This window comes from Manduca sexta, chromosome 4 (genome assembly GCF_014839805.1).
Source record: "Manduca sexta isolate Smith_Timp_Sample1 chromosome 4, JHU_Msex_v1.0, whole genome shotgun sequence".
Classification (NCBI taxonomy): domain Eukaryota; kingdom Metazoa; phylum Arthropoda; class Insecta; order Lepidoptera; family Sphingidae; genus Manduca; species Manduca sexta.
In genome coordinates, this window is record NC_051118.1 from 6998437 (window position 1) to 7012290 (window position 13854).

At 33.7% G+C, this 13854-nt stretch overlaps 1 protein-coding gene and 1 non-coding gene across 2 annotated transcripts in view; one reads left to right on the forward strand and one right to left on the reverse strand.

The window, feature by feature from the left end:
- LOC115453705 (facilitated trehalose transporter Tret1-like) overlaps window positions 1-12565 on the reverse strand; it is a 36529-nt gene extending 23964 nt beyond the window's left edge. The window contains exon 1 of the mRNA XM_037441855.1: window positions 12397-12565. Within this exon, the coding sequence (XP_037297752.1) occupies window positions 12397-12469 (73 nt within the window). The 5' untranslated portion in view covers window positions 12470-12565. The remainder of the gene's footprint in view (window positions 1-12396) is intronic.
- On the forward strand, window positions 5030-5101 carry Trnap-agg. Its single transcript has one exon. It is a non-coding gene; the product is annotated as a tRNA-Pro (tRNA).
- Window positions 12566-13854: the final 1289 nt, after the last annotated feature.

Genomic DNA, 13854 nt, shown 5'->3' on the forward strand with positions numbered 1-13854 from the left:
AAGGGCGCACACCTTTGACTTTTCTAAAATTATGTGTGTATCTCTGAATTATCGCTTGCTTTAACGGTGAAGGAAAACATTGTGAGGAAACCTGCATACCTGAGAAGTTCTCTATGGGAATATCGAGTGTATGTGAAGTCTACCAATCTGCACTGAGCCAGCGTGGTGGACTAAGGCCTAAACCCTCTCAGTAGTAGAGGAGGCCCGTGCTCAGCAGTGAGACAGTAGATAATACACGGCTGATATAATTATTATTAATATTGTATTAAATACTGACTGTCTAATTGCATAAAAAGATAGATGAATAAAGCTTGAATTTATTTAAAAAAAAAAACTATTTTCTCTATAGAAAGAAAATGCTTCAAATCTGAATATTGTTTCCAGAAGTCTGGCAGTGGTGACGAAAATGCAAAAAAAAAATTTACTAATAATTTAAAATAAACCATTTAAAAATTTTGTTACAATTATGAAGATATAAAAAAGGGTGCTAATTGTAAAAAAAATCGGACTTTATCGCGGTTTTTATATTATATTTTTGCAGAAGTTGCGAAAACTGGCGCACCCCGCCTAACCATGAAGGCTGCAGTCTTCGAAAGGATGGGAGTAAATTATAATATGAAAATCTGTTTTATTTTTGTATTTTAATGTCTAACATTCGCATATACATAAATAAGAGTGTTAATTATTTTAAAATTAAATGACATTTAAACGATTCATTAAGAATTTAGGCGGATATTTTATACAAATGAAATTATACAAAATCAAATCATGAATAAAAAAAAATAAGAAAGCGCTATAAAATCGTAAATCATAGAAGCTAACTGTGTGTGGAATTCGAAAAAACTAGTTTTTAAATTGATCACATCCTAATAGACCACTTTCACTTGCTTAGAGAAATGTTCAATGTAGTTTGAATAAATTACCTTGTTCAAATAGAAAGATAGGCTCCACGATTTAGCTTCCTTAGGCTGCATTTCGCAATATACCCCAGTTTCGCCACATATAATGTTTCAATGTTTGAGTTTTTTTTTAATCGAGTTTAAACTCAAACTGTTTTTTCTTTTGATTCATATTATCAAAAGAATTTTCATTATTATTCATAGATTCGACCTTGAAAATGAAACTGGTAAATGAAAAAAACAATTTCTTTGAAAATAAGCATAAATATCAGCCATAACAAAGAGATAGACGGATCCTTCATCAAAACTTAAGCATTTGAACATTCAGCTAGGAAAGAGATACCTCTTGTATTAAAAAACTACGGCTTGTAGTGAAAAACACATTAATAACAATATTATTAAAAAGGCATGCACTTTAATCAACTTATAAAACAAAAATTATTAGCTTGTTATTAATTATCTTAGCGTTCGGCAATCCGCATTCTTGAATTTAAATCTTCTTTCATTCATTTTTTTATACGAAGACGACAAAGTAACTCCAGTGATGGTGTGTTGTGGGATCCAATAGATTGTTGACTGACGAGAGACGATCAGCTCTTGACAATCGGCATAATTAAACCGACTTGTTGGATGCTATGGATGGAAGCTCGGTGAAATGTGGATCCACGAGTAATTGTCGCTCTATCGTACCTTTATGGGATAATAGCGTGACTTTATAAATGGTGGTAGCCATAATATAAAAGAAGAAGTAAAAAACCGTGAGTTTATGTAATACTGCAATTTGTTCACACCATGTTGAATTTTTTAACTTCTCATCCTCCTCTTCATCCTCCGTCCATGGATTATTGGATTTATCCATTATGGGAGTGTCATAACACGCCCATGCTGGATAAAAATATAAAAAAAAATACTGCATCAAAACCATTACCGAAAAAAAATATACGTGTCGAATTAAAAACCTCATTCGTTTTCTTCGTCAGTAAAAAAAAAACAATGTTATTTGACAATTTTAAATGTGGTGTTACACTATATTTTTATATAGTGAAGATGTGACATTAATGGCGGATGTTTATTAGTTTGTTTATCTTAAATTCCAGCCATGTTTAAAACCAGATTATACTGATAATTTTATATTCATTAGTAATATTGCAAAAATAACGGCAAAAATTTGGAAATGGAACGGACTGCAGAGACGAGTGTCTACAGGTCAAAATACGTCGACCTTTTAGAAAGAAGAGAAAAAAGAAAGAAACGTAACGTGTTTATCTTTTGTCAATTATAATTATTAATCACTTTACCGGTGAAGATGCTTGTGGGGGAATCTGTTACCAAAAAAAACTAAATGAGAATGTAATTTTCTGCAAACCCGGGGTAAGCTAGCTTGGTGGACTATAATCTAAACTCAGGAGTAGAGAGGGCATGTAACTAGCTATGGATTAGTTTATTTTAAAGGTATTACTATGTATTATTTATATTTTTCTTGAAACCCGGTTTTACTCTACTCATAAGTAATAATTCCAGGAATTTACAGAAAATTATCACGTTTTTAATTGGGTTCCTAAAATTATAATATACTTAGAGTGAGTTAGGAAGAATAACAAACTTCCCGACGTTTTAATAAGTTGAACTAAACTGAATCTATCTTCTAAAAAGGCAAAATGATGTCGGCTTGCGAGACGTAACCATTTCTCGTCTGTCGAAACATTATTTCAACCCCATTCTGCTTACCATCAAGGAGAGTACGATCAATTTACCGTCCCAGTATACATAAAAAGTTATCAGGGAAAGTAAGCCATATAAGTGATTTAAAAAGGAAGCATCTGTCGTCTATTCATCATCAGCAGCATGCAAATTGCAAAGGCTTTCCAAAAGTTTCCAGACTGACCTTTTAAATGCGGTATGATTACAGCGATTTTCAGCACGTTTATAAAGTCGCGTTTCGCCTGTCATTCATTTTACTTACAAAATCTTATACCCCCCCCCCCCATGTAATTCTTATGCGCTCGGTCTCCACACCGAATGCACGCCCATGCATGAGGGGACATATGTCGCGGTTGCCAATTCACATTGAAACCTATAAGAGCTCGCGAACATTTCGTGGCCTTCTTCCCCTATTCCCATCCTAAGGTTTCCTTCTCCTTTCCCCACACTTCTTTCCTAGCTATCCTCTCCCAACTTTCCTCCAGCGCCCTAGTCGCTAAGCCGAGGAATTCCAATCCCAATCGAAGGTTATCCCCGGTGTTGACTGCGGGGTTCGATACCCAAAAAAACCTTATAATGGGCGCCGAGATGGTGAAGATGGTCAAAATAACATTATGCACTGACCCGCTAATCAGCATGCGTCAAGAATTCTCATGTTAAATCATTATTCATATCGCGTCGCAGATTTATGTCAGTACGGTGAGCAGACGTTAATGAAGTTTAATCTATACGAATTTCGAAGGTATGTATTTTGCCAAACTGCTGTAAATCTATGGGGATAAGGTCTAAAGTATTAACTCTCTTAGGAGTAGAGGCATGTTCCCAATATGAGAAACATAATATCAATGTTCATACTCTATTTTGTCTTATTTCCTCTGATTAATATGACAACCATATCTCATTACATACATTTAAGCAGCCGTTAATACTCTCAAAGAATACTTGATAAATGGTCTGTTAGAATGTATCCAAATAAGTATATTTAAATTTCGTAGACACACTCACGCCGTTATCCCCAAAGAGGTAGGCAGAGGCGCAAATAATACACCAACTTTACGCCGTGTGTATCCCTTGATGTGATAGAGGGCGAGCCTATCGCCATATCTGGCACAAATTCTAGACTCCGAGCTGATACTGAGTATTAAAACCCAATATTACTAAGCCGAACCCACCACCACACAACCTATCCATGATCAAAGCCACCAAGGCAGTTAAACGTAGCTTGAATATAAGGTTTTTGGCAAATGAGGATGATAACGTTCGAAACGAAATAGTGCCAGCCTTCGGCAATGCAGATAAACATTTGTAAAACCCAAAAACAGCATGTGGTGCAGATACTGATAAAATACGGCTTCTAGGTCAATGAATTGTAACGGTGCATACTGGTCTCAGAAAGGTTAATATTTGTCGACTTAAATGCCATAAATGGTGAAATTATCAACTCCAAATGTAAACAATAGTTACTAAAATGTATGTTAAAAGTTATTCCCGCCGTGTTAATGAATACGTCTGTAAAAATCAGTGTTTTGTCTATAATTTGACGTCAGCAAGTCCATACTAAGTTAATTAAGCGTGATTTCGTCATTGACAAATAATATTTCCAACTCCTTCTTTCTTCATTGGTTTCGTTGGGGGATTAAAGACAGATTAGTTTTCCCTGAGACATAAATAACTTATGCTCAAAAAGGAATAGAGATGTAAAATTAATTTATTCCTTATTTCACGAGCCTATAAATGAACTGCTCTAAACTTTTTTTGTTTTTTTCTTCTTACTTTATCATGTACTGTAGTCTTTACCCTAAACTAATTGAAAAGAGCAACACCAGAGTTTCTTGCCCGTTCTTCTCTGGTGAAAACTGCTTTCCGAACTGGTGGTAGAGTTAATATTGACGGAATCTAAATAATGTATAACATTTTACAGATTCAAATAAATCATTTCATTTCATAAAGGGGATGGAGATATGTGACAACGGGACACCAGCCTAGTTATAAGTCGAACGGACTGCCGAGAGTCGAGATGAATATCCACAGGTTCAAAATCCAAGGGCACGCACCTCTGACTTTTCTAAAATTATGTGTAATCTTTGTGAATGATCGCTTATTATAACGGTGAAGGAAAACATCGTGAGAAATCTGCATACCTGTGAAGTTCTCTATAAGAATTTTGAGGGTGTGTGAAGTCTACCAATCCCCACAGGCCAGCAACTAAGGACTAATATTCATTAGTATAGGAGATCCATGCTCAGCAGTGGGACAGTACATACTGGGCTAACTTTATTATATTTTATTATAATGAAGATAATATTAGTAAGATTTTCTTATTGTCAACGAAGTTTACACATAATAACAAATATTCCGCTGATGCCTACCTAAATATCTGGTATATTAGAATAGTACTATTATAAGGCTATCTCAATATAAGTAGAAGCGGCTCGTTGGTCTAGGGGTATGATTTTCGCTCAGGGTGCGAGAGGTCCCGGGTTCAATTCCCGGACGAGCCCAACTGTCTACTTTTTTTTTTAAATAAAATAGTGGATTACAATTTAGCTTTCTGGCTCGTTGTAGCAATATAATCTATTCTTTAATATTTCGAGATGGATAATCTATAACTTAATCATTAGATTTTTAGAAATAAAATCTTTTTTGTAAACCCTACATATTGTTTGTCCGTTTGACATTCTAGTGAGATCGTTTGTACCTAAACCCTGTGGCAACCTTGACGGCACACATCCTTTGAAATAATGCAAAGATCTCGATTCTAGAACATTTTGAATTTAATTTCGTTGGTGAAATATTTAATTAGAGCAAAAATACAATATTACCTAATATGTTTCGAACATTCTTGTTTTAAATTAAGAATTCCATTATTAACGCAAACCACACATTGTGTTATTTATCGTCGTTTCTAAAAGTAGAAGACAAGCACTCACACTCAGCCATATAGCATCGCCTGCACATAAATGTGAACACTAAACAGTGTTCAAAAAGGGAATATCTACTTATAATTCAATAAATTATTAATCCGAAATGCCTACCTACAAATAATTGTATATTAATAAACGATAAAAAAAGTTTTCCGGGATAAAAGTGGAAAAAAGAGTTTTCCGGGATAAAAGTCCTGCTATACATATATTTACCCGGGATAGAAAGTACCTTCCCGGGGTCGTAAATTACCGCCATACCAAATTTCATAAAAATCTGTTCAGTGCATTTTGAGAAAATCGATAACAGACAGACAGAAAAGGGGACTTTGTTTTATAATATGTATAGATGTGAAAGATTGTAACAATATATTCATATATTCAATATTTGGTTGTTAAAATAAACGCAATCAATTTATCTATTTGAAAACTAGATACATAATACATAAGCCAAGGCAGTTTTATCCCGAAAAATGCATTGTAGACCTTATACAGGGAAAGACAAAGATCAAAATCATATAAATAAATATATATCCAAGCGCCAATGTTAGAAAATATCTTGACGGCTTGCAGCTGAACAATCACTTAGCAGATTGCTAGACTACTGAGACAAATCAATCTCTCTTCCTTACAAACTTTAAAGGAAGTGCGAAGCAATTTTGTAGACCGGCATAATTAGAGTTGCAGCGATAATGTTGCTGGCTGAACGTTATATTTACAGTTTATAGTATATATATTTTTATTTGCACTTAATATACAAATGTATACAAGCGGACTTAATGCTATAGGCATTCTCTACCAGTGAACTTTAGGGTGGTGCAGAGACAAATCTATCTATAATAAAATAAATCAGGTATATTTCAGTTTTGAGTTAAATTGAGTCTCGAAAAAAAATTAAATTTATACAAATATAAAGTTGAAGAATTTGTTTGAACGCGTTAATTTATGGAACGGCTTAACCAATTTAGATTTTTTTTCACTAATAGGAGGCTACAAAACTCTAGAGTGCTATAGGCTACTTTTTATCCCGCAAAAAGTTTCACACGGACCGAGCCGCGGGCATTCATCCCGGGAAAAAATATCCCGGAAAACGATTTCAGGCGGACGGTACCGTAAGCAGAGCTAGTTTTTAATAAAAAAAATATATATTTGTAACAACCGTTAGTTTGTTTAACTCATGTAAAACTTAAAAATATAATTTCCGCCTTCGCGTCAATCAATATCAATACTCATGTTTATATAACAATAGAGGTGATATTAAAACGTCATCCAATTTATTAGGTTTTCATTCAAACCGTGGCATTTGGACACCGGCCACTTTTGTTAGGTCAAAATAATAAAACGTACATTATACCAATGTCAAGCTATTACGGAGTTTCTATTAATATTGAATTAAGGACATCTTCGTATCTTACTTATGAAAAACAATACAGTAATAGGCACCGCGCGGACGGTAAATTGACTAGTTATAATAATTTATTATGTTTACGCGAATGTTATAATAATTTCTTATGTTTACGCGAATGTTACATTGGAATTAAACTAATTTTCGGATTCTATCGCGCTTTTTTATATTTTAGTTCTCTCCCGACGTTTCGACGTATAAAAATCGCGATAGAATCTGAAAAGTAGTTTAATTTCATGGACTAGTTATATTAGAAACAGCTGTCATCTATGCATATTCGTTGATGTTTTCCTTCTCCCTTGAGATGCTTCCCGCCAGTGACGAAGCGTCCATACTACCCGATTCCTACCGGCTTCCCTTTTAGGTTTATTTACGATTGTTTTAGTTTTTGTTTTCTGCTAAATTGGACGCGATATGTTAACATTTTTTTTGGCCTCGGGTTACTTTTTCAAAAATGTTACCCTTCGCCTCAGCTACCCGCTGCAAACGGCGCGCTAACAGTATTTCCGAAGCTATATACCCAACATTTATAAAACATATACTTAGATAACATAATTGCACATTATATTTCTACAATATGTCATCTTAACTTTAGTAGTTTAATTTTTTTATAATGTGGATATTGTGTCATTTATTTCATAATAAAAATGGCACTAAACTTGTTCACTCTGTACATCTCCAAAAGTACAAATAATTTTAATTTGCAACCAACACTATAAGATGGACAATTTAGGAATATTTTTGTAGATTAGAAATTTTAAATACACTTAAAATTGTTTTTTAAATAAATTATTCGTAAATCTTTGCAAATTCCCGCCATAATTCGCGCGCCGAGAATATATGAAGCGAATGATCAAACCCGTTTACTCGGGAGAGAGTCTTAATATATTAAACCACGATATTATAAAGTGCAAAAGGAATTTCGCTCCGGTTAGATATTTAAAATACCTTGAAATGGTTTTGTTTTGACAGACGTATGGCCGGATAATATTGTGTAAATATTAAACAAATACACTGTTTTTGTTTGTAAATAAACAAACGATTAAAATTACACGAGTATTTTTAAGTCTTTTGGACTATTGTGCCTTTTTTATGTTTACCTAAACCATTTTTTTTTAAATTACTGTTTTTATTTTCGATTCGAAACTTTAGTTATTCAAAAATATAGAATTAAAAAACAAACACACATCACTCTTTATCCGTGAAGGACTAGGCAGGGTTGCAACTAGGCCCATCACTTTTCCTCTAATGTTCTGTCCCAGAGTGTGATAAGGGGCATATCGCCATAATGAGTACAGAATCCAGACTCCAGACTGATATTGAGAAGAAAAACCCAATATTATTCTGCTCAACTCGGGATTCGAACCCCAATCAGAACTACGCCACCGAGGCACTAATATTAATACTATCTGTGGCGAAGAGTCCATATAAGATTCCTACCGGCTTCCCTTTAGTAAAATGAGCAAACAATTCAAATAAATGATTAATATTTGTAGCATAGTGAGCTAAAATAAATAGTCTGCAAACTCTTGAAAAAATACAGCGCACGTCATACAATAGTAGGTGAATAGCCCTTGAACCAACAAGTATAACTTTTTTATTATTGCATTGAATGACGAGACGAGCTTGCTGTTCGCCTGATGGTAAGCGATACGACCGCACATAAACAGTGGAAACACCATCCAACACCTTGAATTACATAGTATTGTTTGGTAACTATGCTCGCCATCCTGAGACATGAGATATTAAGTCTTATGTCCAGTAGCTACACTGGCTACGTCATACAATAGTAGATGATTCGCCCTTGAACAAACACGTATAACTTGCACCTAAACCGCTCAAGCCTGTAAACAATATATTTTTATTGTATTAAATACGATAATTTGCATATTTCTATAAAAATAGTAACATGCAAGGTAAACCCGTTTGTAGTCCTAAATGCGGGTAGATGTATTTTACTTTGGCACTGATAAGTTAATAAAACTATTGCGTCAAGTGATAAGTATTTGTGGCGTTTTGTAGGCATTATGGGATGTTATATTTTATAATAAACCTTGTCATGTTTACAATAGGGTTTTTATTTTTAGAATTGCTTTAAAATTTTGCTTAGTGTTAATGAGTGAATGAATCCCACCTAGCCCAATTTCGGCCACTGCGGCCAGTCTCAACGGAGATCAGCCAGGTACGCAAAAGATATTATAGTGCACAAGTATGTTCGCAATACACAGGTGCACTCTCGTTTTCTTCACTCTCATAGTCCAGTGACATGGCAATTCGACATGATCGGAGAGAGATCAGGTGCAGGACCAACGGCTTTGCGTACTTAAACTTTGGAGTTTAATTAAGTATTGGAAAAAGTTTTAGTTATCTTGTTATCTATTTCAATTGTATTGTTATTATTGGCATTAGTACTGTTACATTTAGATTTAGATTATATTGATGTACTTGTTTTGGTCAAGTGCTGTAAGCTTGCATTAAATATAAATAAATCAATTGTAGAAGTTGATTATTAAAGATGGCAGACCTAACTTTTCTAAGTGCTGTTAGAGTTTGTGAAGCCGTGGCGCTTAAAATCGTGCGAGCGACTTGCTGTCTGTCGCTTTGCACTTTGCATATTAAGTAAGTATAAAAAAAATGAAGTCTGTTTTTTGTACGGACCTTAGGTCTTGATATTTCGTGCATATGATGATATATTACATTAGTTATTGTATGAAAAAAAATAATAGAAATGTTAAGAATATTACTTATGATGAAATAAAAAAAAATTACAAAAAATTAAACCGCGTTTAAAAACCACTTAAAAGCAAAAATAATTACACATTATTTATTATTTACTATACACTAATTTTAGAGTCGGTGGTCAAAATTCGCGATTTCGTTTAATTGGACGATATAATTATTCTATTCTTTTTTTATGGTGCTACCTGCTACCTCAGAACTTCCTCATGTATGAACCGATTTGGAAAAATCTTTTTTTATTCGAAAGAATATACTTACGTCTAGATTGGTCTCATAGAGTTTTTTTTTCGAAATCGCTTCAGTAGTTGGGTTTTAAAACTAAAAACAAAACCTTTTTTTGAAGTGGGTTAAAATCTCTCTTATTGAAGTCGTTTAGGTAGTTGTTACTTAGCCTACCTCAACAATACTTACCTTTGTAATGAGCAAAGGTGACGTAATTACTGATAATAATGTGTTTACAACACGCACAAAAAGTACAAAACTTTCCTTTATATTTAAAAACATGCAAATATTTTATATATACATAATATCCTTGGACAAGTGACGGACGTAATGCGCATTTTGTCTTTTGGTGTTTGTAATATGACCTAAGAATAAATAAACGACAAAATATCATACAACTGTTAGCTTCATAGTGGCAACCATCGATATATATGTACTACGTACAAGATTTGACGTTCCAAAGATTCATTATGTTCAACAGAATTGAACTGCAATCCATTCAAACTGTCTTTAGTATGGTCTCAACATTGACAGCTTGTGGTAACATAACTCGAGTCTAGTGTAATAGTACAGGATCCCTGGTACACTTTTCATCGTTTATTACTATCAAGCTGATTTTTCGTGAGTAGCTACCTTTTGACTAGACGCCCAAGTTTTTTCCTTACAGTAATGTTGGTAAATGGTAGCTTAATATGGGTAGCAAACAGCAAGAATAAAATATGTTGATTTGACGAATTTTAAAAATTTATTACTAACCGAATTTTTCGATGTTAATTATCGAGATAATTATCTAAATAACGTGAAAAAATATTTGTCCTACAAAATATAAGGTTTTGTGAGGGAGTCCCTCTCTCCAACATGTATCATAAACAAGCTCATGAAAAATAATTACTAACCAGCAATTTATTTTTTATTTGTTAGCTAACATTTACATAGCTTACCACTCACATTGTCATACAAATTGCGTGATATGTCATCTTGGATCTACGTTTAAAAGTTCATTCATAATCTATCTATCTATGCATATTATAAAACAAAGTCCCGGAAAGTTATGTGATCCATTTTCTCAAAATCTACTGAACGGATTTTTGTACGGTTTATACTAAAAGATAGTGCAATTCTTATGGAAGGTTCATGTTAATAGTATATTACGTTTTTATGTAAATTGACTGAAATATAGCGATTACTGTTGAAGAGGTCACGTTGTTGTAAAAAATCGCGTTTGTCATGATTTACGCGGGAAGAACTTTGTGACACTCTGATCTCCATGTGTTTATAAAATAATGTTTATTTACTTACGTCTTCTAGACTAAGGCCTAATCCCTCTCAGTAGTAGAGGAGGCTCGTGCCCAAGAGTGGGACAGTGTATAATATAGGGCTGATATTATTATTATTTTATTTACGTCTAATAATGTGTTTATTACATTTACTTTCTTCTAGTTATACTTTAAAATATTTGTTGGTTTCAAGAAATTACCTATACTTAGTAAAAAAGCGTTCAATAGGTACAAAATGCAATTCCATTCGCGAAGCTTATTTCTGATGTGAATTCGCCTGTCATTTAAAGAATGTTTACGGAAGGTCTCTCTACCTACTTATTAATCATGAACGATAAAAAATAAAACTTAAGTTAATAATTAATATTCTGCAAACTATATTTATAGCAACCACCGTCGACAAGGTGTTAAAACCCACCATAGTATGTAAGTAGTCCACGTAAGTGTGTCGCGTTCCGGAATCAGCTTGTGTATATTCGGTGCCAACAGGCCGGCAAAGTTGTGTCGACTGTCGAGGGGTAATCATCTCTCGTCAGTCGATATTCTGTTGGACCTCACTCCCGTTATCATCAGGTGTAGTGGAGTCTCTGACGTGTATGTATAAAAAAACCTTATCTCGTCCCTATAGAGTCTATATCCTCGTTCTCTCAAAGCCATCAAAAATTCTTCTGGTATGTGTGTTTATGGATAGTCATCGATTAATGTGAAGTTGCTCACTTGTTCGTTTAGTCAGTTAATATAGAAAAAATAACATAAAATTAGTATGTATAACTGCGAAGATCCACAAAAAAATACAGTTTCGAGTTTGCCTCATTATGCAGAAATAAAGTAATTCTTTGATAACCGCAAACTTATTACTTCCGTATCGGTTTAATTAATATTTAATTTTAACCACCAGTTTTAAACACAAGTCTACGTAAACTTAATTTTTGATTTTTAATTAATTTCATTGAATAAAAGATCTTGATAATTTCTTAGAACATCGGAGGGTAAAAAATATACGTTTTATATTGAATAAAGACGAAAAGGAAATACCGTCCGGAAATATCTGTTTGTAAACATTGATAAAAAATGCAAGTGGAAAAGAATAATGAATCTGGCAATTATTAATGATTTTGGTAATCAAAAATAAAAACATTTTTAAATAATAAAATTTTTTTTTGCCTACCTACACACCTACCTTTTAAAAAAAACAATATAAATCTAGACGAAAAATTAAATAACAAACTTACTTAAAACAGCAAATAAATACTGGTTGATTCGTGTTCCATTTTTGAACATTAACTTCGTGATTACGATATTCATTTTTAAATCACAATTTTAACACTGACACTCGCATTCGGCCAGACACTCGGGTGCCTTCGATCGAACTGAGCGATCTTTGTATCGACTAACGCTACGCGCTTGATTCAAGTGCGTGCTACGGATAAAAGAAAAGTTCCGTATGACTCTGTTTTTTATTTGTATAAAACGAAACGAAAAGGAATCAATTATACATAACATATATAATACATATTTTATATTATGGCTTGGCAGCCCTATTTCGTACATCTATCTTCTTGCAATTACGGGCGCTCTAATCAAAAGATTTCGCTTGTAAAGACGGAATAGGCCCTCAGACCTTACACGCATGTATCCGATAGTAGGCAGAGATGTGCCGACGGGACGGGTATGTTCAGTTAGGCTAAGTATGCGTTAGTTCATCAGCTTACTCCATGATAAATGCATAAGCTTGTGTTAAGCCGACTGCGGCCTTCGTGGGAATTTTAATTAGCATATAAACAACGGTTACACTAGTTAATGTAATATATGTGACTTAAGGAGTATTGTTCCTCGTAAAATACCTACTTGAGTGCAGATTAGTGAGTACGGCTGAGATCCAAGATGACGATACGACTCACGGGTCACATGTATTATTGAAATATAAAAATTAAAAATAAAAATAATCGCGATAAAATCCGTAAATAGTTTTATTTCAATGTCTAACATTCGCGTAAATATAAGAAATAATTATCCATGTGTTGACCATGAGCCATTACTCAACCACGTTACATTTAAATAGGCATTATAAGAAAGATATTTATTCACAAAGACGAAAAACTCTCAAGTGACAAGTAAGTACAAAAGAAACATTACATCGAAGGATCAGAATTCAAAAAATTAAAACTATATTTCACAAAAAAGTATTTGCGTCGCTAACACCATGTATTATGTTTTAAAGAATGGAAAGATGTTAAGTTGTTTTCACCTGGCTATCAAGAGGCTGTCCGCAGCTCTTTAAGAGCGACCTATGCATGAAATGAAGTCTATTATTAGTAATTATTTTTTGTCAGACCGAAAAATAACATGAAAAGTTTGAATGTACGAAAGTAGTTAGATACCGGTATAGTATATTTGTTGATATAATTCAAACTTAGTGTCCTCCATAAATATTATTTCTTAATATATTGATATAAATGCGAAAGTTTGGGGGTGTTTCGATATGTTTAAGAAGTGCATAATCCGATGAATAAATTTTGATGCAATTTGGCACACATGTGCATTATGTCCCTATCATTTATTTATATATTCAGCCTTCCTAATAAACTTGTTTTAGCGTTAAGAGGCGATTAAGAATTGCTTAAATAGCTGTCAAAAACATCACCGATTTCCTAGTTTAAACCTTATTAAGAGGCAAGATGGCGGGTTTT